This window comes from Phlebotomus papatasi, chromosome 2, assembly GCF_024763615.1.
Source record: "Phlebotomus papatasi isolate M1 chromosome 2, Ppap_2.1, whole genome shotgun sequence".
NCBI classification, from domain to species: domain Eukaryota; kingdom Metazoa; phylum Arthropoda; class Insecta; order Diptera; family Psychodidae; genus Phlebotomus; species Phlebotomus papatasi.
In genome coordinates this window covers 85,031,258-85,054,900 of record NC_077223.1, presented here as the reverse complement: position 1 = coordinate 85,054,900, position 23,643 = coordinate 85,031,258, and the positions used below count along the sequence as shown (strand labels likewise).

The 23,643-nt window shown below is 31.6% G+C and overlaps 4 protein-coding genes across 5 annotated transcripts in view; 1 reads left to right on the top strand and 3 right to left on the bottom strand.

Annotated features, from left to right (window-relative positions):
* Window positions 1-2,951: 2,951 nt before the first annotated feature.
* Window positions 2,952-7,893, bottom strand: LOC129804815 (uncharacterized). Its single transcript, XM_055852439.1, has 5 exons — window positions 7,713-7,893; window positions 4,122-4,236; window positions 3,884-4,057; window positions 3,625-3,761; window positions 2,952-3,560 (listed from the first exon to the last, which is right to left on the bottom strand). The coding sequence occupies exons 1-5, from the start codon at window positions 7,773-7,775 to the stop codon at window positions 3,162-3,164; spliced, it is 888 nt and encodes a 295-aa protein (XP_055708414.1). The 5' UTR covers window positions 7,776-7,893; the 3' UTR covers window positions 2,952-3,161.
* Window positions 7,894-8,213: 320 nt separating this feature from the next.
* On the bottom strand, window positions 8,214-9,931 carry LOC129804814 (uncharacterized). Its single transcript, XM_055852438.1, has 2 exons — window positions 9,051-9,931; window positions 8,214-8,990 (listed from the first exon to the last, which is right to left on the bottom strand). Exons 1-2 carry the CDS (start codon window positions 9,063-9,065, stop codon window positions 8,322-8,324), a joined length of 684 nt encoding a protein of 227 aa, XP_055708413.1. The 5' UTR covers window positions 9,066-9,931; the 3' UTR covers window positions 8,214-8,321.
* Window positions 9,932-14,935: 5,004 nt separating this feature from the next.
* Window positions 14,936-16,750, top strand: LOC129804813 (uncharacterized). The gene is made up of 2 exons (XM_055852437.1): window positions 14,936-16,055; window positions 16,171-16,750. Exons 1-2 carry the CDS (start codon window positions 15,745-15,747, stop codon window positions 16,559-16,561), a joined length of 702 nt encoding a protein of 233 aa, XP_055708412.1. The 5' UTR covers window positions 14,936-15,744; the 3' UTR covers window positions 16,562-16,750.
* A 3,995-nt stretch (window positions 16,751-20,745) lies between these two features.
* LOC129804809 (uncharacterized) overlaps window positions 20,746-23,643 on the bottom strand; it is a 37,451-nt gene continuing 34,553 nt past the window's right edge. For both annotated transcript variants that reach the window (XM_055852432.1, XM_055852431.1), the window contains exon 7: window positions 20,746-21,851. In XM_055852432.1, the coding sequence (XP_055708407.1) occupies window positions 21,847-21,851 (5 nt within the window). In that variant the 3' untranslated portion in view covers window positions 20,746-21,846. The remainder of the gene's footprint in view (window positions 21,852-23,643) is intronic.

Genomic DNA, 23,643 nt, shown 5'->3' with positions numbered 1-23,643 from the left:
GGTTCTTGCACGCCTCTGCCCTATAACTTTGGAAATAATCTAGGATGATTAACTAATCATAAGAGAATAATGAACTTGCCGGAATAATATTCACAGGGAGAGTAGAGGTTGTCAAGGAGTATCTGAAAAGCGAGAAAAACGAATTTTCTAAAAAATCGACTTATTCGACTTATATTCTGCAAAGTCGAATTGATGCTAAAAACCACTTTATAAGTGGTATCCTGATTTAGAAGGTCAAAAGAGCTCTTACTTTTTGCTTAAATAGATAAATAAACTATCTAAAAATATACCATAAAAATTTAATAAGCCAATACGAAGTAAACCGAAAATATTATATTAAGTAATGCAAAGGAGTGTCAAACAGATTTGCAAACATTTAGGCGAACATCCAAAACTTTTAAGAGTATTTTCTCCACTTTTAACTTCTACAATTTCTTAGGATTGTAAAATCTTATTAACCGAATAAAATAAATAAAAGTTTATTTTCATCGGAATTACATTTCCTTCCAGTTGACCCTGCACGATTTTTGAAAAAAAAACTAACAGTTTTTGAGCATGTTAAAAGTTATTATCGCCCAAAAGATATTTAAAAAAGAACTTGAAAAAAGTTCCGTTTTTACAATTTCTCACGTTTTTTTTTTGGTTTTATTATAAAACACATTTATGAAAATTGAAAACATTTTTAGATTTTTTTTCTTCCTTTATGGGTACTCCAGTGAAGTATACCCATTAGTCTACCGTTTGGTAATATTTTTTTTCGAAAAAAACTAATTTAAGCACTAGAAATATATATAAACATATACCAAAGATTTCATGAAGCTTGGTCTTTTCCTTGTCCTTCAAAGAAAATCTCGAAAAACCAGATAAATGTAACTTCCTAATTCAAGCAGGATAAATCAAATGATTGTGAAAAACTTTAAAATTCTCAGTTTAAAAATATAAAAGAATTTTACATTCGACGTTTAGCCAGATTAAAAAAAATGCATATAAACTTTAAGGCTTCACTTTTCACTTTTCAGGCTTCAATTTTCTTGATTAGGGGGAGATGGGGCTACTTTGAACGACGGAGCTACATTTTTATACGTATTTTTCGCATATTCCTAATGGAACCTGGGTTTTAACACGATGTAATTTAGACTAAATAATTGTCGATCTAAATTAAATAAACATAAGGACCAGATTCATTTAGAAATAGGCGAAAAAGTCGTATAAAAATTATTGGAGCAGAAGAAATATGTTTTTTTCTTTAATAATAAATTCTTCGAGATATTTCAAACTTAAGTTTTTTAGCCCCACATCTCAAAGTAGCCCCACCTCCCCCTACATTTTCTACTTAAATTCTTATTCTAACAAGAAATATATTTTAGGAAACAAAAGTTTAGTATAATACTTGTTCTGTAGATACTTTTACGAATCGTTCAAGCAAACTTTTTAAGCTTCTTTTTAGACATTATAAAAAAATTTCTAATGCATGATATAAATATTTTATTATTATTTTTTGCATCTGAGACTATTTACAAAATTTATTTTAAAAATTAATTTGGTTTCAAAGGCTAAAATAATGCAGCTTTCAAAACATAATTTAGAAAACCTCTTTGGTTAAATAATGTTTGTGGTGGTCAGTTCATCATAACTCATTATAAATTAATTCAAAATCAAAAAACCAAATATTTTCTTTTAGCAGACGATTATTGTTATTCGAAATTAATAAGGAATTTTTCAAAAAATGCATTTTTTTTTAAACAGAGATTCTATATAAGATGCAGAAATTTTTAGAAATATTTACTAATACTTTACTTTCTGTCTTGTAAAATCCTTTGACATAAGAATAATATATAATAATTTAATTAATCTGTTTATTCACTTTTTAATTATCCTTCAAAAATTAACCAGCCAAACCAAATAACGTGAATTACCAAAAGCTTGATCTCTCAGAGTTCTTATTCTGATTAATTTCAGATTTTAAAATAATATTCTTCATAATTTATAGTATAAGAAATTAAAAAGAAAAACTTTTCAATAAAAATCTCTTTAAAAATATTCTGTAAGTTTTTTTCCAAATACAGTAGGGCTTTTAATCCAAAAAAACATGTCTTTAAGAAAAAGTATTAACACTAATCATTCCAACCGTTTTTGGCGGTTTTTCCTAGTGTGCTCGGTTAAATGATAGACCACGCTAGGCAGGATACTCAACAAATTTTTCTTGGAAAAGAATAAAAATTAAAATTTCAACACTGAAAAATATATTACATGTAGGGGAAACTGGGCACCACCAAATATGCGGTAGCACTAAACTAAACACTATTTTTTATTTCTAAACTACTTGGACTATCTCGATCAATTCTTCAATGGATAAGCATCCCTATAATACCTATAAATTTTTATGTCTTATCCTCTCAAGTCGAATATCTGATTAATAAATCGCAGTGTTTGGTGCTACCCCGTGTTTGGGGGTGCCCCAGTTTCCCCTATATTTAAAAAAAAATCATAAAGATTGATAATGATATTGTACCGTTTAAATATATGTGTTAATTTTAAAAAGTTTTCACACCGGTTACTGACCGGTCTTGGTAGGTTTAATGTTAAGTAACCGAAAAAGCAAGAAAAGAACTAAAACTATAATTTATAACGTAGGGGAAATGGGATACCATTGAATTGGGATTGGTTTAAAATAGCGCTTTTTTTCTCCCATTCTTAAATTGAACTAGAGTTTATCATAGTGCAATTTAGTAACTATCAGAATTGGTTTTTGGAGCTCAATTATAACATGGTAAGGCGCACTTAGATTTACAAATAGAAGAAAACAGCTCAATTTCAAAGGTTCCCCAATTCAAAGATACCTCACTTCCCCCTAACAATTTACTAACCTTTCACAGCACGTAAAATCAATGTGAGATACTAAATAAGTAAATAAGATCCTCTTGTAGAAAAACTTCATTGAAAGTCATAACTTTTGTAAATATTTCTATATTTATTTCGGACTAGAAATGATAGTTGGATTTAAAATCTCAAGATCAGTTTCAGTTATAAAAATTTACTTAAAATAATAACGAACATAAATTTATCTTCAAATGATAATACTGGTGATACATTCAGGTATTGTGCAATGATTTCAATGAATTATTTACAAATGATTTTTAGATTTTGAATATTAATTTTGATTAATATGCTGATTTTGAAGGACCTGCCTCGACATTCATCAAGGAAGGATACACGCTTTGTTGTTGCAGGTTTTGGTGCTGTATCGGCTGAACCACAGGATTCTGGACAGGATAGACCTGCTGCTGTTGTGTTGTAGTAACAATTGTAGGATTTACTGGCTGCACTTGCTGATTACCAACGATTTGTGGAGTATGAGTTTCCTTGGAAAGCCTTCTAATTGCCATGGACATGTAGAACAGAGTAGAGAGATTGATAAACCAGACAATGATTCCTCGACTGGATAGAAGGGACATCATAAGGCCAGGGATAAACAAGATGTGCTTAGGAATTGCACTGAAGTAGAAATAGTAATCTGTGCTGTAGGGGATTTCCAAGAAGTTGATCAAAGACATAACATCCTGCAATAAACATAAATAAATCAATCAATTTTGAATGAATTACAATGTTTCACGGCATCTTTACCTTCGTGTCTATGATATCCACAACATGGTAGTATGTAGCAACTGCATCCTGGATTAGGATTAGGAAGCAAACAATGACCCATGGATAGCTGAAGAACCTAAGTGTCGATCGCCCCGAGCATGGAAAAAATACACCCACTACAAAAACAAATAAAAAAGTTTATCAATCAATAAAACCATAACCATATGTCTCTCGGTGCTTAAAATCTAACCGGCTCAGACTTCAGATCGGTTTTAACTGAGATAAACTCATCACTCACCGATAATCATTATTGATGCCACAATCCACAGGACGCTTGAGATAAGATAAGTAAGCAGAATAATTTGTGTTCTTTCCGCAGCTTCTGTGACTATGGGCAGAGCAATTTCAGTCTCTGGGGTAGGATAAATACCCAAAGCATTCCAATCAATGTATTCTTGGTCACATTTGGAATCTGAAATACAAATTGAAAAAAAATCAAAAGGGTTTCCTTAATGTTAATAGTTACTTCTTCTTACGTCTGAAGTAAAGGAGGTAAATGAAGTACTTAATCTGAGTCCAACTAATATCTATCTCACAATTGAAAGCTAGTATCCCAAGAACTGAGCCCGTTATATAAGCGATACTTTGGACCTGAAAGAGAGAATTAATAAGAGTTTCATCAAAAATATTAGAAAAATGTATTATTTAGGGACATGATTTGAATAAATAAATAAGTTAATAAATAAATATAATAAAATAATACAAGTTTCAGACAGGAGGTTTAACCGAGTTTAGCCGAGTGGGTCATTTATCCTTAATATCTATTTCTAATTTAACATCTTTTTCAAATATCTTGACTTAATAAGAAATTAGAGAAGTTAAGCCATAATCCTAAGCCGGGTCCCGGTCAAAACCCCGAAAGCCAAAATCCCGAAAGAAAAAATCCCGAACGCCAAAATCCCGAAATCCAAAATCCCTCGCTTGCTGGAGGCAAAGGGAAATCTTCTGTGTCTTGGGAAATTATTCTAAACATTTTCCTCCGTATAATTTTATCCCTTTCTCGATTTTGAAACTTCGGGATTTCGGCTTTCGGGACGGGATTTTATCTTTCGCGATTTTGGCCTTTTCAGGATTTTGGTGTTCGGGATTTTGGCTTTCGGGATTTTGGCTTTCGGGATTTTGGCTGCTACCGGGATAAACCTTCGGTCTGAAAACTGTTTAAGTTTACGTTCATATTGGATTAAAATCTCAAATCAAGGTTATCAAGACTCTTACTAGTTGAGTATAGGAACGAATAACAAATAAAGTGATATAGTTATTAGGAAAATGTTTGTAAAAAATTAAACAAATTTTTTTTAAGCTATTTCCAAAATTGACTCGCTAATATACCAAGCAAAACTATTCTAATAACGTTTTACTATTTTATTTCAAAAAAAAAATTAATAATCAACTTTGTAAAAAATGTTGTTAAGAATATTGATAGAATACAAGCTTTGTTAATTTCTAATTGATATTTTTCTTAATTTTCAATAATATTATTTAATTTCATTTATAGTTAAATTACTTTCAATTATTTTCAAAAATTATTGCCAAAATTTGCGTTTCTTTTGCCAATTACACACAAATTACTGCCCTACATTTTTTTCAATTTTCTATGTAAAAAATAAAAGTAATAAATCTTACGTTCTACTTTCAAATGTTTTTAATCCAACAGACCGAAAATTCAATTATAAAAATCAGTTAAAACAATAGTATTAAATTTGTTTATTAATATTATTTTTTACAATTAAATTGTGCTTTAAGAGGCATCTTAACTTATTTTTTTTATTATAGATCTGCTAGAAGATAATTGCTCCCTCCTGAATTATTAAAAGAAGATCTGTTTAAAAAAGGAAAGATAAGTAGTTGTGTTTCTTAAGTATTTTTTTTATTAACTTGTCTCAATGTCAATTCGAAAATAAAAATCAATAAGGGGTTATGTGGGTTACGAAGACTAAAAAACAGCGTAGGGTGAACGGAACACCTATTGACACTGTCAGAAGTTGTGTCAGGACTTATTAACACCATACTCTGTACCTATTGGAATACGAAATTTGAACACCTATCCTTATCAGAAAACGTAGACTAAGAAAAAAACGTCATATTATTTACATTTTATTAAATACTTTAAATAAATTTCAAGATTTTGATATAAGTGCCAATAGGGATTCCCTGTCGAAGAGGTATTCCTTCGACCCTACTTTCTTTAAATATTTCTTTCATTAAAAAATTTATTCAGAATAACCTCTTAGTCATATAAAAGTACGTTTAAACTTTTCTAAAATTTTCATTTAAACATTTTAAAAAATCAGCCTTTAGGACCTGCTTTTCAAGGTCCTTTTTTGAAAAAGCTCAATTAGCGGTAATCACGATCACTCTTAGAGTAGGTTTATAAGAAGTCAAAAACAATATTTTTATTGTTAGTAGATGAGTTTAACTCATACTTGGGCGAAGGATTTTTATTATTATTATTCTCCGTGAATTAGTTTTTCACAATATCTTTTGGTGCTTACTGGTCTACTAGAAGTCAGATTGATTCATAAACCACAAAAACATTTAAAATCAAAAAATCGGTACTTAAACTATTCATCACCGATAAAGACCAATGCAGCCGGGTTCCAAATTTCAATACCTGTCTAAAAAATCTAATTTTAACCAAATCTTTTAAAAAGTGAGCCCTCCAAAGTGATTGACCTGTGACCTTCATTAATTCAAAATGACGAATTTTCCGGTCATAGGTATGTTTGGACTAAATATTCGTCTGGACTACCTCTAAAACATATCCGAAAGTCCGAATATCATTGGAAAAGCTTGGGCCAATTTTGAGAAAAACCAATAAGACATGGTTTTAGAGGGAATAGTGCGGGCTGAGGGGTAAAAGGAAAAAAAAAACATCTGGAGATATTGTTTTTTATTGGGGCTAATCGAAGACCGGAAGTCGATATCTTTCACCATTTAAACTCCAGTACGATAACAAGTTGAAAACAATCTTTTTTCAGGCTGAATCTTAAGGAAACACTCATTAGATCTTTTTTTTTCTTGTTTAATTTTCATTAACCTTTTCTTATTGTAAATCCTTCTTTTATTTTTCTTTTTTATTTCTTTCTTTTTTGTTGCTATTTCTTTACTTGTTTTTCTTTTTCTCTTTATCACAATTGAAAGAGGGATGAACTCTATTTTTGTGATTGAATAAATATTACTAAGTACTATTTATTTATTTTATTTATTTATTTTATTACAAAGTACTATTTATTTACTAAAAGCAGACGATTATATAACTGCTCTCTCTTTAAGTTCGAATAGTAAAAATAGCAAAAATGATTATTTTTTAATAAAGTTTTCCCAAATATTAAAACTGTTTTTTTTTTAATCCTTCGTCCAAGTACGAGTTCAACTTATCTAACTGACTTCAAATGAATGTATACTCTGAGTAATTATGTCTACCGCAAAGTGAGCTTTTTCAAAAAAAAAAAAAGTCCCAAGACACTATACTTGCATACTTGCCATACTTGTATACTTGCTTTTCATTTACAGATTCTCCTAATATCAAAATGATTATAGTTTGCCATTTTCAGAACCTTTTAAAATTTTACCATTGAAGATCCACAGCGCAAAGAATTTATCTAAGAATTTGAGAACTAACTTTGTTTTTAGAACATTGAACCTCCAAGAAGTTATTATCACAATTTAGAAGATTTGTTTAGTAAAGTTCTACTCAGTATGTTTGCTTTTATGAAATAAATCACAACGATAAACACCTTTTATTGCAATTTAGTTAGATGCTAAACATGTTGACCCGAAAAATGATTAATTTTGATGTGTCACCGAAGAACTTTTCCGTATTCGAATACCTTATTGAGATTTGGTTAATACACAAATATTTAAGAAAGGAATTTATCATAATTCTGAAAAAAACCTAATTCCACAAATTTTGTAAGTCAATATTGCAAATAAATCCAAATTGTGACACAAAGAGTTTAAACCTTTAACGAGATTAATTAGCGAGATTTTTGTGAAACAACTTCTTTCGGTTTTTCCAAAAACAACTCTTTATCAATGAATCAAAATATCACGAGAATTTTACTTACAATTGACCAAATGGCTATACAAAGGAAGGCTATTCTCGTGCCACAAGAACCACAACAACCCATTTTAAGGATTTAAGACTTTTCACTCAATGAACCGGAACAGAGTTAAGAAAACCAATTGTCCAACCAATAATTGTCCAAAAATTCACGAGACAAGGCAGACTAATTTTTTCGATGGTTCGGAACAAAGTGAGTCCAAATGGCTATAAATTGTGGTAGTTAAGGACCACTTGGGGGCTGATAAGCGGTGAATTTTCACGGGGGTGATAAAAGTGACTCATACTCATGATAACACATTTCTCAATGGCCTAATCAAAAGAAGATTTATCATGGGGAGATTTTACTGATGTGCGTTTACTTTTAAGAAGTTTTTTTTATTTTACTATTTACGTCCAAATTGAGCAATTTCTTATCGGAAATTTCAACGTGATTTACACAGCGTGTATATTGTCGCTTCGGTGAAGTGCTAAAAAGTTTAATTGGCAGTTTTTTACTCACTTATACACTATTAAACTTATATATTTCCAAATAATAATATATTTACACAGCATTTAGATATAATTTAAGAGATGAAAATGATGTTACATCACATTGGAGATTTGAGTTGATTTACTTTTTAACACTGGGCGTTAAGATAACAGGTTCAGCTTCAACTTCTGCTGCTTTTTCCTTCAAGTCTTCTTCTTCATCTTCGGTAATTACAGGTTTTGCTGGTTCTTTGCAAGGAGCATCCTCATCGGATTCGGAATCTGATTCTGAAGAGTCATTGGCCTTGCAGGGAGCTTTTGTACTAGGTTTCACTGAGGAAGATGTTGCTGCTGTTGATGCAACTTCAGTTGATGAAGAACTTGTAGGGCTTGAAGTAACGGGAGCCGTTGAAGAAGAACTTGAAGGTTCTACTTCAGCCTCTTCTTTCTTTTCTGCATCTGGTCCATCTGAAACCTCACTGAGAACTTTAGGACTTTCCGTTGAAGGTGTAGGCCTCAGGATGAAAGCAATCGGTGCCAAGATCGGAAGATCATTAACAGGTGGTTTAGCCTCCTCTTCTTCACTCTCAGGCACCTTCTCTTCCTTCTGCAACTTATCTATTCCATCTGTTACTTCTGCATTTTCTACTCCATCCATTGAGTCCGTCTCTTCAGGCTCAGGTTCACCAGCTACAATGCCATCTGGATTAACGATCACTTGCTCAACGGCAAAGTATCCATTGTTGTCAACATCCGGAAAGACAACAGGCGAGGCGTCTACGTGACTTATGCCAAAAGCACAAATAAACACCTATCGAAAAAACCTCATTTAGATCGCCAGATTCAACAAGATCATTTTACAAAAACTCACCAGAAAGATCCTCATTCTCGATCTTGTTGTTCAGAAGATGCTCGACTGAAGCCACACAAGTAGATGTTCCGGCAATTTATACTCTCAACGACATACACAAATTGCAAGATTTTTTTTAGCGAAGAAATAGATTTGCCCGAATACAGTGATCTCTCTGACGCGATCAGTGATAATTTGTTACTACAATACCCCAAGATCACTCAAATCTCTGTCTCCAGAGAGGCAATTTTCTGGCGAGAAAGAGATCAATGTCTGTAGTTTTCTGGGGGAGACACGCGTTTTACCGTCGTTCAAGACAATTAACAAGACACTCAATTTAGCTCCAGAAATCTCTTAGCGCACGATCCTTGCTCATAGGGGTGAAAATTTGATTTGTGCCTCATTTGCTCAAAAAACTGGTTCAAACTCGCACTTCTTGAGCTGTTCTGATCATAAGCTAGGTGATCACAAGAACTTTGACGATCACACGCGATCTTTTTTAGAAAGAATATTCTATGTAATTTTTTGTGAGATGCTATCATCTCAGGAATTCTGAGTAATTAAAACACCTGAGGATTGATAAAAACTATCTTACAACACTCGACCATGTTGCTTCAACCTGTATGTAATCTATGTAATACTTTAAATGTTACCAAATAAACAATAATTCAAATAACTGCGACTTATTGAGATATCAGCTATAGTGCTTCAAGTTTTTAAAGTTTTTCTCTAATAGAATTAATTAGGGGGTAGTGGGTCGATATTTCAAGATTATTATATTAATCGAGTCGAAAAAGCCTCGTGGTGGAAGGATTAGTCAATCCCAAAGGATTGTCCAGGAGCACCGATTTAGTTCTAAGTATTAGCCCTAAATACGCGTGGAGGTTCCTTACCATGCTCCCGATATTTCAAGATAGGATGACGACATATTTCTCACTGCTTAAGTTAAAACAATATAAAGTTTTATTGTTTAACAAAACATTAACTTCAAGTATGACTAATCGAAATGCAATGCCAATAAACATTTTAGTGAATTAAGTGATAAGTGATTATGACCTTCATGAAGGTGAATCTCCTAAGCCTTTTTAATTACTTAATTATTTGCCATGCAGATTATTAGAAAAGTAAAGATGAATAATAAAAAAAATTTAAATAGAAGGAAACTAAAACAGATTATATTAAAAAAGGTAGGAATATAAATTCAGGAATGAAAAGAAAATCTAGACTAGATCCCAGATGAATATAATCAAGAGAATAAATTTTAAAAAAGCTGCAGTTTTTAAACTTTTGGAGCATAAGTTAGATAAGATAGAAATTTATTAGGACTTTTTATTTTAGAAGATTTTATATGATTTGTGCGGTAAGTGAAATATTTTTCCAATAAGAAATTAGGAAATTTTCTACAAATTATCAAAAAATGGCAAGATTTTTGTCCGATTTTGAGAAACTTCATGATAAAACGATTGTTATTTTGTTAATTTAAAATCATATTTGTCAATATTCAAAATCCTCAGTTGATTTTTACTTTAAATTTATACTTTATATTTTTACTTTAAATTTCGAAAAAAAAAAAACACAAATTTTCCGTCAATTCGTGCATATTTTGTGTAACAACTATACATAAGAGAGAACTGTACCTAATTTATTCAGTCTTAAATTTGAAATTAGGATAAATTAAGCTAATTCAAAACCTGCTCCAAATGGAAGTTTTTCGCTACTCCAAATGGAAACATAACTGTTTTCATGATAAATACAATACTAAATTACTACATTTTTATATTTTCTATACCACAGTTTCATTATTTAGTTAATTATGCTCCAAATAAGACGAAAATCCATTCAAATTAAAAAAAAAATTAATTTATTGATTTCTCAGCAAATTAAAAGTGTACCTTCTTTTCACCATCGAATTTTTCATCTATCGACCATGTTTTCCAATAAAAAAACACAATAAGGTGACTTTTTTATTCGTTTTGTTTAACATTTATGACATATTTCTGGCTAATTTTAGTTAAATTAAATGCGCTAATCTTTATTGTTAACGGTACGTGAAGTTTTCAAATGAAATAATTACCTATTTCGTGATCAAAAAGGGTTTTTCTGAAGTGTCTGCAAATGCTTCAATAGGAAACCCCGGAAATATGATTTTTTTTGGAGAGATTTTCTTTTTGTTTTAGATGGGAAAGGAGAAAATACTAGGAATAAGAACAAATCTTGCACTCAGGAGCAACTCAACAAGGTTTTAGAAGCCTTTCGTCGCGGTTTCACTTACACTGTTTGTCTCCAATTAGAAACTTTCCCTTGTCTCCATTTGGATTAATTTATTTCCAATAGAAGCATTTTACGCTCGCGTATTTTTCTTGTATTTAAGAAGTTTTCAAATTATATCTAAAAAATTTTCACTAAACAGTAACATTCTAGAAGAGTCAAGGAGCAAATTTATGTAATTCTCTCAGAAAAAAATATGAACTTAATGTGTTGAATCTTCTGTCAAAGTTAAAGCGTCTGCAAATGGTTTTGAATTAGGACATTTACCCTAATACAATTTTAATTTTTTTCTTACTTCTTTTCAAGAAGTGTTGTTTTGTACTTTGTAAGTAGTTTATCGTGTTAGTTTTTCTGAAATCATTCTTATATATTTTAAAATAAATGAAAATATAGACATAGCTATGGCTAATATTTCGGCCACCTTGATTATCGTTATTCCTTGTCCTTCCTGAATTCTTCTAAGAACTTTTCCACATCCTCTCGTTCACAGAGGCAATACTATGTTCTTTTCCATTGTTTAACTTTTAGATAGTGAAAAAAAATTTAAAAGTATATGGCATTTTGAGAAACCAAGGAAGTAGACGAAATTGCAAGCTGGTCGATATTTCATGCAAATCCTCTAGAAGAGTAATATTTAGCGATAAAATAGGAATAATATTTTAATAAAATTGTGAAAACTATTGAAATTGAAAAATTTTAGGTAGTTTTGTAGCAGAAATGACCTTTATGCACTAAATTGCTCTTAACAATTTTTACTAATCTAAATAATTCTACTTTGAAATAAAAAATTTGTTATTTTCTGTTCAAAGTTTGTCAATTAGTTTATTTTTCAATATAAAATATTTACAAAAGTTTTGTCAAAATGAGAAACAATGTTCTTTTGACAAAATATTACATGATCCTCTTAGTCATGTTACATACCTTTTCTTTTACCGTATTTTTATTTGTTGAATCACGGCTACTCGCTACTACTAGCCGAAAAATTATTTCATTCTCTAAATGATAATTTTAATTCACTGAAGCGTTATCATATTTTAAGCCTTATTAAATTCTTACTAAGAAAGCAATACTAACATCTACCATCGTATTAGTTGATCTTCTCCAGAACAAAATGATGGAAACTTCTTTTATATAGATATTTCATATTAAACACTTTAAAAAAAAATGCTTCCAGTTCTAAATGAAAGATATACAGTAGAGTCTCGCTATAGGCCATCGCTCTATAGTCCACAATTTATCGACCGTTGATTTCAAAACACTGATTTTAAGTTAGGTTATGTTTTTTAGTATGCGACATGCAATGTTGTCATAATTATTTTAATATTTTTGGCAAACTTTATTAAGTAGTTGTGATAATTGTGATCCACAATTAAGAGAGCAAAGACAAGTACCACAATCGCAAAGAAAGTGGAAGCCGTCGAGCAATTTCAATACTAAAAATCGTTGATAATTTTAAAAATTGACATGGACTATAGTGCGACCCAAGTGTCAAATTTGAAACCAAATATGGACTATAGCGAGACTCTACTGTACATAGATATATGCTTCCGTTTCGCTTAAAGGCGTCTACACATTGGGAGCAATTTTCGTCAAAAATTGCGTTTTTGACAGAAATTTGACGTTTCCCCCTACAACGCTGCAGGGAATTTCCTTCAAAAAGCAATTTTTGACAAAAATTTCTCCCAATGTGTAGAGGCCATAAGGGGTTATGTAGATCAAAAAGACAGAAAAACAGCATATTTTACTCTATTTTTTTTAAATAAAAATTGTAAAAAATATAGTTTAAATGTTCTATTTTTATATGTCTAAGATCTTCAATTAAATAAATTTGTTTATTATGTTGAAAAAAATTTAGAGAAAATATAGTAATATGTTTTTTAGTCTTCTTGACCCACGTAACCCCTTAAGCTTCACTGTGAAAGTTGTGGAAAAGTAAAGTTCCCTGAAGAATAAAGCACTCTGTGTAACTTTTCAAGGACTAGTGGGTCACCTAAGATCCAAAAACCATTTTTCTGGCTCATTTAGAAGTTAAAAAAAAGTTGTTTTAGAGTCACCGCTGAGCCATTGGTCCTTAAAGGGTTCAAGCATCTAAGCTTTTTTCCAAATTCTTTTTCATTATATATATATATTATTTAAACTCTTGAGAAGTTAAAAGTATATATACAACATTAAAATTCTATTTTCTGAAATTTGCAATTTAAAAATTTTAAAAACTCACCCATTGGGACCAGATTTTAATAAATCTTTTTGTATTTCATAAATAGTTAGAAATCCAAATACTTTTTGTTAATAAAAGAGTTAAACTCGTATACTTGACATCCTGAAGCAAAGAATTTTTTTTGAATATTTTAGCAAAATGAAAATACAGTGGTATGTTTTTTACTTGAAGACATCTTAGATTTTAATTTATTATAAATTAGGCCCAATGCACAATAACTTTTGTTTAGTAAACATGTTTTTGACATTTCAGTAAGAGTGAGTGAGATCCACATCTAGTTTTCTCTTTCATTCTCATAAGAAAATTTGAAAACATGTTTACAAACAAAAATTATTGTGCGTTGGGCATTAAACCAATTATTTGTGTTTTTACTGATCAAAATTTATTGATCAAATTTTATTTTTTTAATTCTCATTTATTTCTTGCAATTTTAAAGGGGATACAAGATCGTAGTCACGACGTTTAAATATTGGAATATAATCAAATATAACACAGTTAAAACAAATTTTACAAAATAGAAAACAAATCCTTTTTCTTTTGTATATATTTTTAATTTCCCAAATTGTGTGCATTAATTACTTAATTGATCAAAAATATTTTTATTTGCTAATTTCTCTTTAAAAAATAATACTTAAAAAAAACATTTTAAATTGCGTCACACTTTTAAATATTAAAAGAATTCTTTTTTAGGAATGAATTCCTTTTATTTTAAGCATTTAATAATAACCTAATATTGTGCTAATTTAATTATTTTTTATTGGACTATAAACGTATTATCCTAATCAACATTTCTACATCAAAGAACAACTCAGAAGCACGTTCTACCTCATTTGTCACCTGAGTTAGTGACGGTGCTACCCTGGAGTGTAGCTCTGAGAAATTTTCACCAATTATCACAATCTTATGGACCTAACTTATGAAATTAATTTTTTTTTTGAAATCCAGTCAAGTTTATGTAAAATGACGTGAATTGTATTTCTCGACATCGCAATTTTCTATTCCATGAACACACCATGAGTCTGTTTCAGTGGCAATTGACAATTTTTTTTGTGTTGAACTTCTTCACACAAAAAAAAACTGATCGTTCTAATTGATCTTTGCGTAAATTGTCGTTTGTAATTTTTCCATTCAATACCTATATTTATACTCCCGGGGTGCAAATGAGAAATTTTTCCACTGAGAAAAATGTCGTTTTTTAGCACATATATCGCGATGTCACCGATCATGATCACGTTTTTTTTGGTGAATTATTTGTTAAAAGGGTTGACAAAAAGATTTTTTTTTTTTGGAAATTTTATTTATTTGCTGACGTTGTGGTATGGCAAAATCTCAATAAAAAAGTATGGCATAGAAAAAGGAGAGGGGTAGAATGGAAATTTTGAGGAAGGCATTATCTTCATGGTGTAATCGCTTCCGAAGATCACTTTCAGAAGTGATCTGGAGTTGATGGAGGTACTTCCTACAGCTAGATCAGAGCGATCTCTGGGTTGATCTTTTGTAACAATCAATTTTTATCACGATCATTATATTTTTAATTGTTCTTTTTGTGATTAATTTCTTTTTTTCAGTGATCTTCTTCACGTGATCGTATGGATTTTTTAAGAGAAAAGTGCAGCACTTCATGTGATCATTTTTTCCTGGGATCGTGCGTATTTTTGGAGAAAAGTTTTGTGGATTTAGAGAGAGAGAAAAGAGCCCAGCAGATCAAAGTATATGAATGAGATGATCGAGGATGTTTGATCAAGAAGATCGTGTTAATTGTTGATGTGATATATGCTAACCCCTCTCGATCGCGTACATTTGCTAAAAATGCCTCACTATTTATTTCATCAATTGACTTAAGATGAAAATAGAGTGATTTAGGGGGAAATTGCTATGCCTGTGGGACATTTGACAATATTTACCAATGTCTTTCGTGTGTGAAAATGTTGATCATCAACTGACGACACAATCTATTCACACAATTTAACCAGCTCCAGTGCGATCGCCACACTTTTTTCACCATGACGCTGATTCATGTAATTTCTCGCTCACTCTCCAGGAGTGTGGATCAACTTCTTGGTGATCGGTTGACGCCAAAAATTAATTAGACACCCCATGCTGAATGACTTTGGGTATAAAATGGTGTGGCTGAGTCTCATAAATAGTCAGAGATCGAACGGCAAGACAATAGTCAATATCCCAACAGATACGCTTTTCGAGCCAAATAAATTCACTTGATTCACGATCATGGAGATCATTAGCAAAGTTGCAATTTTCTGTACGATCATCTGTGGGTGTTTGTGCATTATCAGTGGATTGCCTGTGATTGATCTCACGGGAGGATCACTAGCTATTCCCGCCGAGGAGACCATTGGCAACAGTGAACCTATTCCTCAATCCGAACTAGCACTGTCCGAGTTGGTGGCTGAGCAGAATACAACGGAAAATGGCACGATCAAGGATCTCTATGTGATCAGAGCTGTAGTCTATGAAATTGGAATCCTTACTGATGTACCTGAAAATGAGACAAATACCGCAACCAATGAGACCGAACTGATGTAAGTATCCAAAACATCCGCGATCTCCGTCAAGATCATGCCAAGATCACCTGAAGATCGCACGCGATCGCACTTGAAAGTTAACTTAAACTAACATAAAAATCTCTTTTTGCAGCAATGAACGTGTGGATTTGACCTTCTTCAATGCCCACAAGAATGACACACACATTGATCTCGGTGAGATTCCTCTGCCCATCCAAACTAACGTCAGTGGTCAGGTTCTCACGGGAATTGCTCCAGTGAATGTGGGAGCTATTGACGTGGATCATCCAGAGGATATCCTCGAAACCCTCCCAATCACCGGCACCATCGTCAACATCACAAAGAGTGAATCATCAATGTTCGTTGTCAACACGCAAAATGTGACTTTCGATGAGCTCAACACATACCTGGATGAAGACGATCTCACAAAAATCCCCGTGGTCAGCAACGTGATCCCAGCTATTGAGAACCTAGAGACATCCAATAATATACCACTCTCAGAAGCCCTCAGTGGTCTTCTCTAGAACATCAAATTCCCTCCTCAAAAACTCCCCACTTCCCCCTTTTTTAGCATAATTTGTTTTTACGTTTGAAATTAGTGTGTAATGTTTTCTTAAAGACTGTTAATTTGTTAAAATGTAAATGTTCGCAAAAAGTATTATGTACAGGCAGTGTTAAAATTGTATTAAAAGGAAGAGTAATTTTAAAACAAATTCGTCTGTTTTTCTGTATAATCGAGGCATCAGCTGAAATTATCGATCACTCTGATTCACGAGGAAAAGAATTGTGTTAATGAAAAGAGCACGAAACTTGCTAAAATTAGACAAGGCGATAATTTGGTGGAAAAGAAAAGCCATACAATTGGATTTTGCAATGGAAAAATTTGTAAAGGCCTCTGTTAAGGAGAATAATCAAAAGAAAAAATCATCAACGTGTTGTAAGTCTCGTGCCGAATAAAAATTCATGGATAAGTAAACTCGTGCGATTTTTGCAAAGCTAAGAAGCTTTTTTTCAGTTAAAATTTAAAGCCGCAGTGGTAGAGAGCGGAGCCTCTTCTGGCTGCTGAAAGTAGGCAATCCTAATGCCGACGAACAAAGCCAGAAGTTGGTGCCACTTTAGGTCCTTAGGCTTTATGTAAAGCCGCTAAGTCCAGGCAACGGAGCCGAGTGTCTGGCTGCTGAGAGAAAGGCACTTTAGATGCCGCTAAAGACAAAGCCAGACTCTTTGGCCGCAGAAGTGGAAGGCACTGGAGTGCCGCTGGACTTGGCCAAAGTGGTCCTGAGAAATAGCAGAAGAGACAAAGACAATTAAATGCCGAAAAGAAACGCTTAGTTCCCTGGTAATGCGATATCTAAATTCATTTACAAAAATGATGGATTTTTATACAAAATTGTGGTCTCCCACTATTGAGCATTGTCGTTTACAATAAATTGTTTAGTCCCTTTGAATATACATATGCCTGATATGCAGAATTGCATTTTTCTTGATTTTCTTCCTCACCCAATGACGCAGGTCAGTCACTCACTGGATGAATTCTCATATAAAAATGAATTTCTCAAATATATCCTGAAATATATTGATTTGAAGGATGAATCCTTTAGAAAGTGATAATTGACTTTAGTACAATTCTATTGATGGTAATTTCTATCTGAAATTCGGATTAAAAGTGCATTTAATCTTGAATTGAACATGATAAAGGATTCATATGGCTTTTTTTACACTATAAGGATTGGTCTAACGATATCAAATAGTTATAATTTGATAGTGTGGAAAAATAATGATCTTGCATATGAATGATATAAACTACGGATATTTATGATAAAAAACTATCCCTAAAGGATAGGCTCTATAGGCCTTCAACCAGTCTTCGGAGTTGAAAAAGAATTACGGAAAGATTACTTCCAATATAAAGTGCGTATCATTATCATAAGGTCACTTTGCAGAACTTAAAATTTTTTTCTGTATTCGTTTTATTTAAATTTTTTCTGCAAAATACTTTGAATTGAATTAATTGATAATAGATTATTGTAATTTTTTCACACTGCAACGGCTCTCCCATATTTCCATTGAAGAAATGCTGATTTTTATGGTTTTCCAGTGTATCAAAACCATAAGGTCACTGACCAATTATCACATTTTCTTCTATATATATATTTTTTTATTTAATTTTTTTTCCACAAAATACTTTGATTGGATCCCATTTATGATAATTTTTTGACAGTGAAACATTTTTCTTAAATTTGAATTGAGAAAATATCAATTTTATACGTTTTTGATCGTAAAACTACGATAATATCAATAAATTCTTTTGTAATGTTATTATTCGAGATAATTTTTATGCAAAACGTAAATGTATTGGCAAATATCGGAGAAAATATGGCAAACAAGAATCCTCTAAATATTCTCAATTGGATTGAAGTCAGGAGTTCAAGAGGTTAAGTGGTCACGCCAAGATTTTAATATTCTGAGCTCGGATCCAAAATAAAGGTTTTGCGCTCATATGGTTCGAAAAAATTTTGAGTTCTGCAAAGTGACCTTATGGTAATGATACGCACTTTATTACAGGAATAGAGCATACAGCACTTTGGAATAATGTAAAAGGCTGTAGTTTCGCGAAATCCGTAATTAGATTTAAATAGATCTCAACTCCTGTTAAATCTTAACAGGGGGAACTTGAGGGTAATTATAGGGATTTACACAGGACACTGGCTAAATTCACATCTTGCAAAGTTAGGTGTGACGTTATCTCAACTTGTAGGGGCTGTGGAGAGAGTCTGGAAACAGTAGAACACATTTTATGTTTTTGTTCCAAATTCTCAAGCCAGAGAATTAAAATTTAAGAATGAAGTGCTGACGCTGGAGGATATCAAAAGAGCGACAGCTCAGGATTTTCTGCAGTTCAACCAGGTTTTAAAAGAATTGGAGTAAGGTTTGTTGGGTAGACATAAGGGGCTGAAATAGAGCCTAGGTGTCTGCAGCCCAAAGATCGTACCATGCTCCCTATACAATCTATCTATCTATGCCTAAAAATATGCAATTTAGTAGTTGTAAAGAAATTCTGTATGCGATTGTTAGGGGAAGTGAGGGATGGTTCGCACGCTTTTTGGAAGTCAATATTCAAGATTTTTTTCTGGCTGAACAGTAAAATGGACAATCAATTGCACTATACCACAAGAATCTGTGGTCTTTTAACTTTCTATGCGTGCCTCGTTCACTGCCGTAAAATCTATTCTTTTTCCTGGACAGGAAAATGAAAAAAGTATGATGATATGTGCGAACCTTGCCTGTGGAGGCAAGATTCGCACGATGGGTTATTAAGGTTCGTCATTGCATTTTTTCCTGGAATAACTCTTACTCACAATTAAAAATTATTTACCGATTATTAGATTCAAGTTCCACGAATCCACGGAAACCATTATTTCACTAAAAGAAGGTATCTAAAACAGTTTTCTTCTAATTTTTCTGAAGCACTGTTTTTCTTGCAAATTTATGTCGAAAAATCGACTGAAATGTAAAAACTCCAAATATGACAACCCTAAAAATTTATCAGCTCTCTTTTCTTCATCTTCCTTTTCCTTTGTTTTCCTCTTTGAGGTTATGTTGTGATTTTAAGCTGCTAGAGTTACCTGATGAGTTGGCGAACCATAACGATAACACTTTCAGTGGTTGAACCAATACGCAGTGTAGGATTTTTTTGCCACTCGGAAAATAATTTTCCTCCGATGCAAAAAATATTACGTAAATATCAACCGAGATTAACCCTTCATCTATTGGTGTATCTGAAAATCAATTTAACTGTGAGAAATCACACGAAATGTGAGTCATCAAAATTTCCCATTTTAGGCCATTTTTGCATTTGTGATTCTAGAACCTAGAAAAGAAGGGTTACATGCAATTTCTCATATATTGAAGAAAAGGCATGTTCCTATCCGGAACAATTTCTTTACAGGAAAGAAAATCTCCCAGAAAATCCTAAAATGGATGATGGAATCCGATTATGAAGGATTAAAAAAGTATTTTCTGGAAACAATCAGCAACTAATGCATAAATTTTGGAAAATAGTTTCACTTGATCATCATACTTACATTCATTGAAAACTGTCCTGAAGAAATGCTGTTTCGCTGAGATATAATCCGGCAATCGGGGGTATCTATCCTCAAAAAAAAAAATCAAAACGAAACTTTAAAAAACATTTAAAAAAACATTGTTTTCCTGTTATCATTTTCTTTTTATTTTCTATACATGAGTGTTTTCTATCTAAATCTTTTTTTCTTCTCATTTATTGACTTGTATATTTTTCCTTCTTTATATTACTCCTTCCATCTGTTTTTTTTTTAGGGTCAATATTTTTCTCATTAGCATAAAAAAGTGTGTTCTTTTTTAAATATTTTGTTTGTATCAATGATGGGGATGGGACGAGAATAATACAAGATTCAAATGAAACTCATCTTCTACTCATATTTAATTTTTTTTTCTCCCTTTCTCTCTCTTTTTTCATATCAAAGTTATCGTCTTCACTTAAATTCACATTTACCGTCCAGTGTCTCTAATTTTCTTTTACTCATTTCTAATTAAATACATCATTGTAAAATATTGAGAAAGATATAATTTTCTTCTTCGGAAAAAATTAATAAATTAAATTAAAATCTAATCCATTAATGTCTAAGTTTTTTTTCTTCGTCTCTCTTAGTTCTGTTTTTCTCATTACTTTTCTTTTTAATATCCACAAGAAGTTATACCGTGAGATTTTTCAGTCTCACGCGGAATTTTATGGATTTTGTCCATGTAAGAAAATGGATTTTTGTTTATTTTGTGCCATTATTTTTTTTTGCATTTTTAACCTTCATCTGGTGAAAGTTTCTGTCGTACCATAAATTAATATTTACACCTGCTTCTATCTTTTATTTTAATACATTCTATCGTATTTTTTTCCTTTCATTTTGTTTCTTCAGTATAAACATAAAAAGCATTTTTAGCTACTCTTTTTTTTTTATCTTTTTTCATCATAAGCTTTTACCACGTTTTGTCTTTCCTGTGATCTCAAAATCTCATCTGTTCGAGAATTTAAAAATGAAATAGTAAAATAAATGAATTCCTCTTCTAAATATAAAAAAAAGAAATCGGTTTATTGCAAGGCAAAACGCTGATTAAATTGATTTTTCTGCAACATTTTTATGACTTTTTTTTTGAGGGGTGCTCTCGTTTTTAAAGGCACTCTCTACTGTGTTTTATTTTTAACTCCTCTTTTATTTTTTTCAACTACTTTTATAGGTTTTGGTTTTGGCAATAAATCTGGTATACTACAGAGATTGTTCTTCCCGAGAAAAAAGAGTAGAAAATTAAATTGTCCTAATAAACACAGAGAAATCACACATTTTCATGCATCTAAATAAAATAAAAAAATATTTTAAAGTAAAAAAAAAGGCTGAAAGGAAACACAAAAATTCTACTAAACTCTCCACGATCCTTCAGAACCTGTCTTTTCCGTCGAAGAAAAACCAACCAAATTTTGGGGCTAAAATTCTTCTTCACTCTCTCTTCTCTTTTATCTATAAAATATTATTTTATTGTAATTTTTCTATACATAATAGAGGAGTTAAATTAATCGATAAGATTTTCTTTTTGTCGGCTTCCGGTGAAAGAAGTTTTGCGTTGAAATTTTTAAAGTAAACTTTTACATAATATTCTCTCTCTCTCACACTCACACTCACCTTACAATCCTTCCTTTATTTTCATTATTTTAATTATAAAACACAGCTTGAGGAATTTCTCGGCATTTTGTCCTTTCACCTTTACTTGGAATTCTTTTTTAATCTGCAATTAAATAGAAAGAAAAAACAAAAATATTTTTCAAGTTCCTTTCAATAGGCGTACTTTCTAAGGAAATCTTTTAGGATACTCTTTATATTCCTCAAAAATGTTATCTATCTTTCAAACCTCAAATCTAAAACCACTTTGCGATATCTCTTTCCGTGCCGAGACTGGGGCAAAAAGTCATAAAACGGATATAGAGTAAGTGTGCCAAATTCCGGCCAGCTTGCAATTCCGGCCACCTCTTTTGTTCCTCGAATTTTCATGAATTTTTAGTTTTTACATACTCCAGAGATTATACAATGCAAAAGAATAACAAAAAATGTAGCTTCGAAAAAAGACAAAAGTGTGAAAAAGATATTGGAAGAATACCCGAAGGGCAAAAAACTATGAGAATGAAGGTGGCCGAAATAGGGCACCAAAGCTATGTCTACATTTTTATTCATTTTAAAATGTATTAAGAATAATTTTAGAGTAAATAAAGACGGTAAACTCTTTACAAGGTTCCAAGCAACACTCTTACAAAAGAAAGAATAAAAAAAATCAATTTGTATTTAAAATATTACATTTCAAACTTGAGACTTTGACGCTTTTGCATGCAACTATGCCGAAATTTGGAACTTACCCTAACTTCATTGATTTTCAACTGCAATAATGCTCTTCGGGGCAAAAAGGTATCTCCCTCGAGATAGCTTTTTGCTTCCGGAAAATTCCGAAAATTTTGTTTGGAGTGTTTTTGAGCAAATAATATATGAAAAAACTTGTAAGATCTACTATAGTGATTGAAAAATTGATTTTGAAAGCAAATTTGAAAACGAATAAATATTACAATAAATTTTGAAAACTGGCAAATTTTTTAACGTTTCTGGATTGAATTAAATATTCATCATAACGTTTCAGTGGAGGTTTAAATGATTGGAAAACTAGATTCAAAACACTTTGTTTTACAATAAGTCCCATTATATAAAAAAATGTAAAGAATATAATAATTTTAATTAAGAAATACAAAGAATAGTAAGAGCTGTCGAAGTTCAGTTATTAATAGCCAGAACCATATAAACTATTTATTAACTATATTATTTTAAAGACTTTGTCACAATAAAATTTTTTGTAGTCAGTTTGTATAGTCATATTCTAAAAGACTCTTATATTCGAAACAAAAATATAAACTACAATTAATCAATACGTCCTATCAGTAAAGATATCCAAGACCAGTCGTTGATTTTATCCACTTTAATTGCAGATTTTTGACGAGATATTTTCGCTATAACAATTGAAAACGTTCCCTGAATATTTTAAAGCATTTTCCAGAAATGTATTAATAGATAACAATAATAATGTCCTTGTGGTAAAATAAAGCCACTTTAATAAAATAAAGTACGAGAAATGTCTTCTAAATACACATTCCGTTTTTATATAGGGGGAGGTGGGGCTATTTTGAGCTGTGGGGCTAGATTGTTATAAGGCTTTTTCGCCTATTTCTAAATGAAGCTGGTACTTACAATTATTTTATTTAGATCTACAATTATTTTGTCTATCCAAATTACTTCATGTCAAAACCCAGTTTACATTAGAAATATGCGAAAATATCGTATAACAATGTAGCCCCACAGCTCAAAGTAGCCCCACCTTCCCCTAATCGGAAAAAAAACACAATATGAATTTCAAATCTTCGGAGCAGTTTTGTGTTGTGCTTAACACTTTAAGAAGGTCAAAAATTGAGGGTCAGAAAAAATAATTTTTTCTAACTTTTTAGAGCAAAATACAACTTTAGAAAGCCGTAGGAAAAATTTCA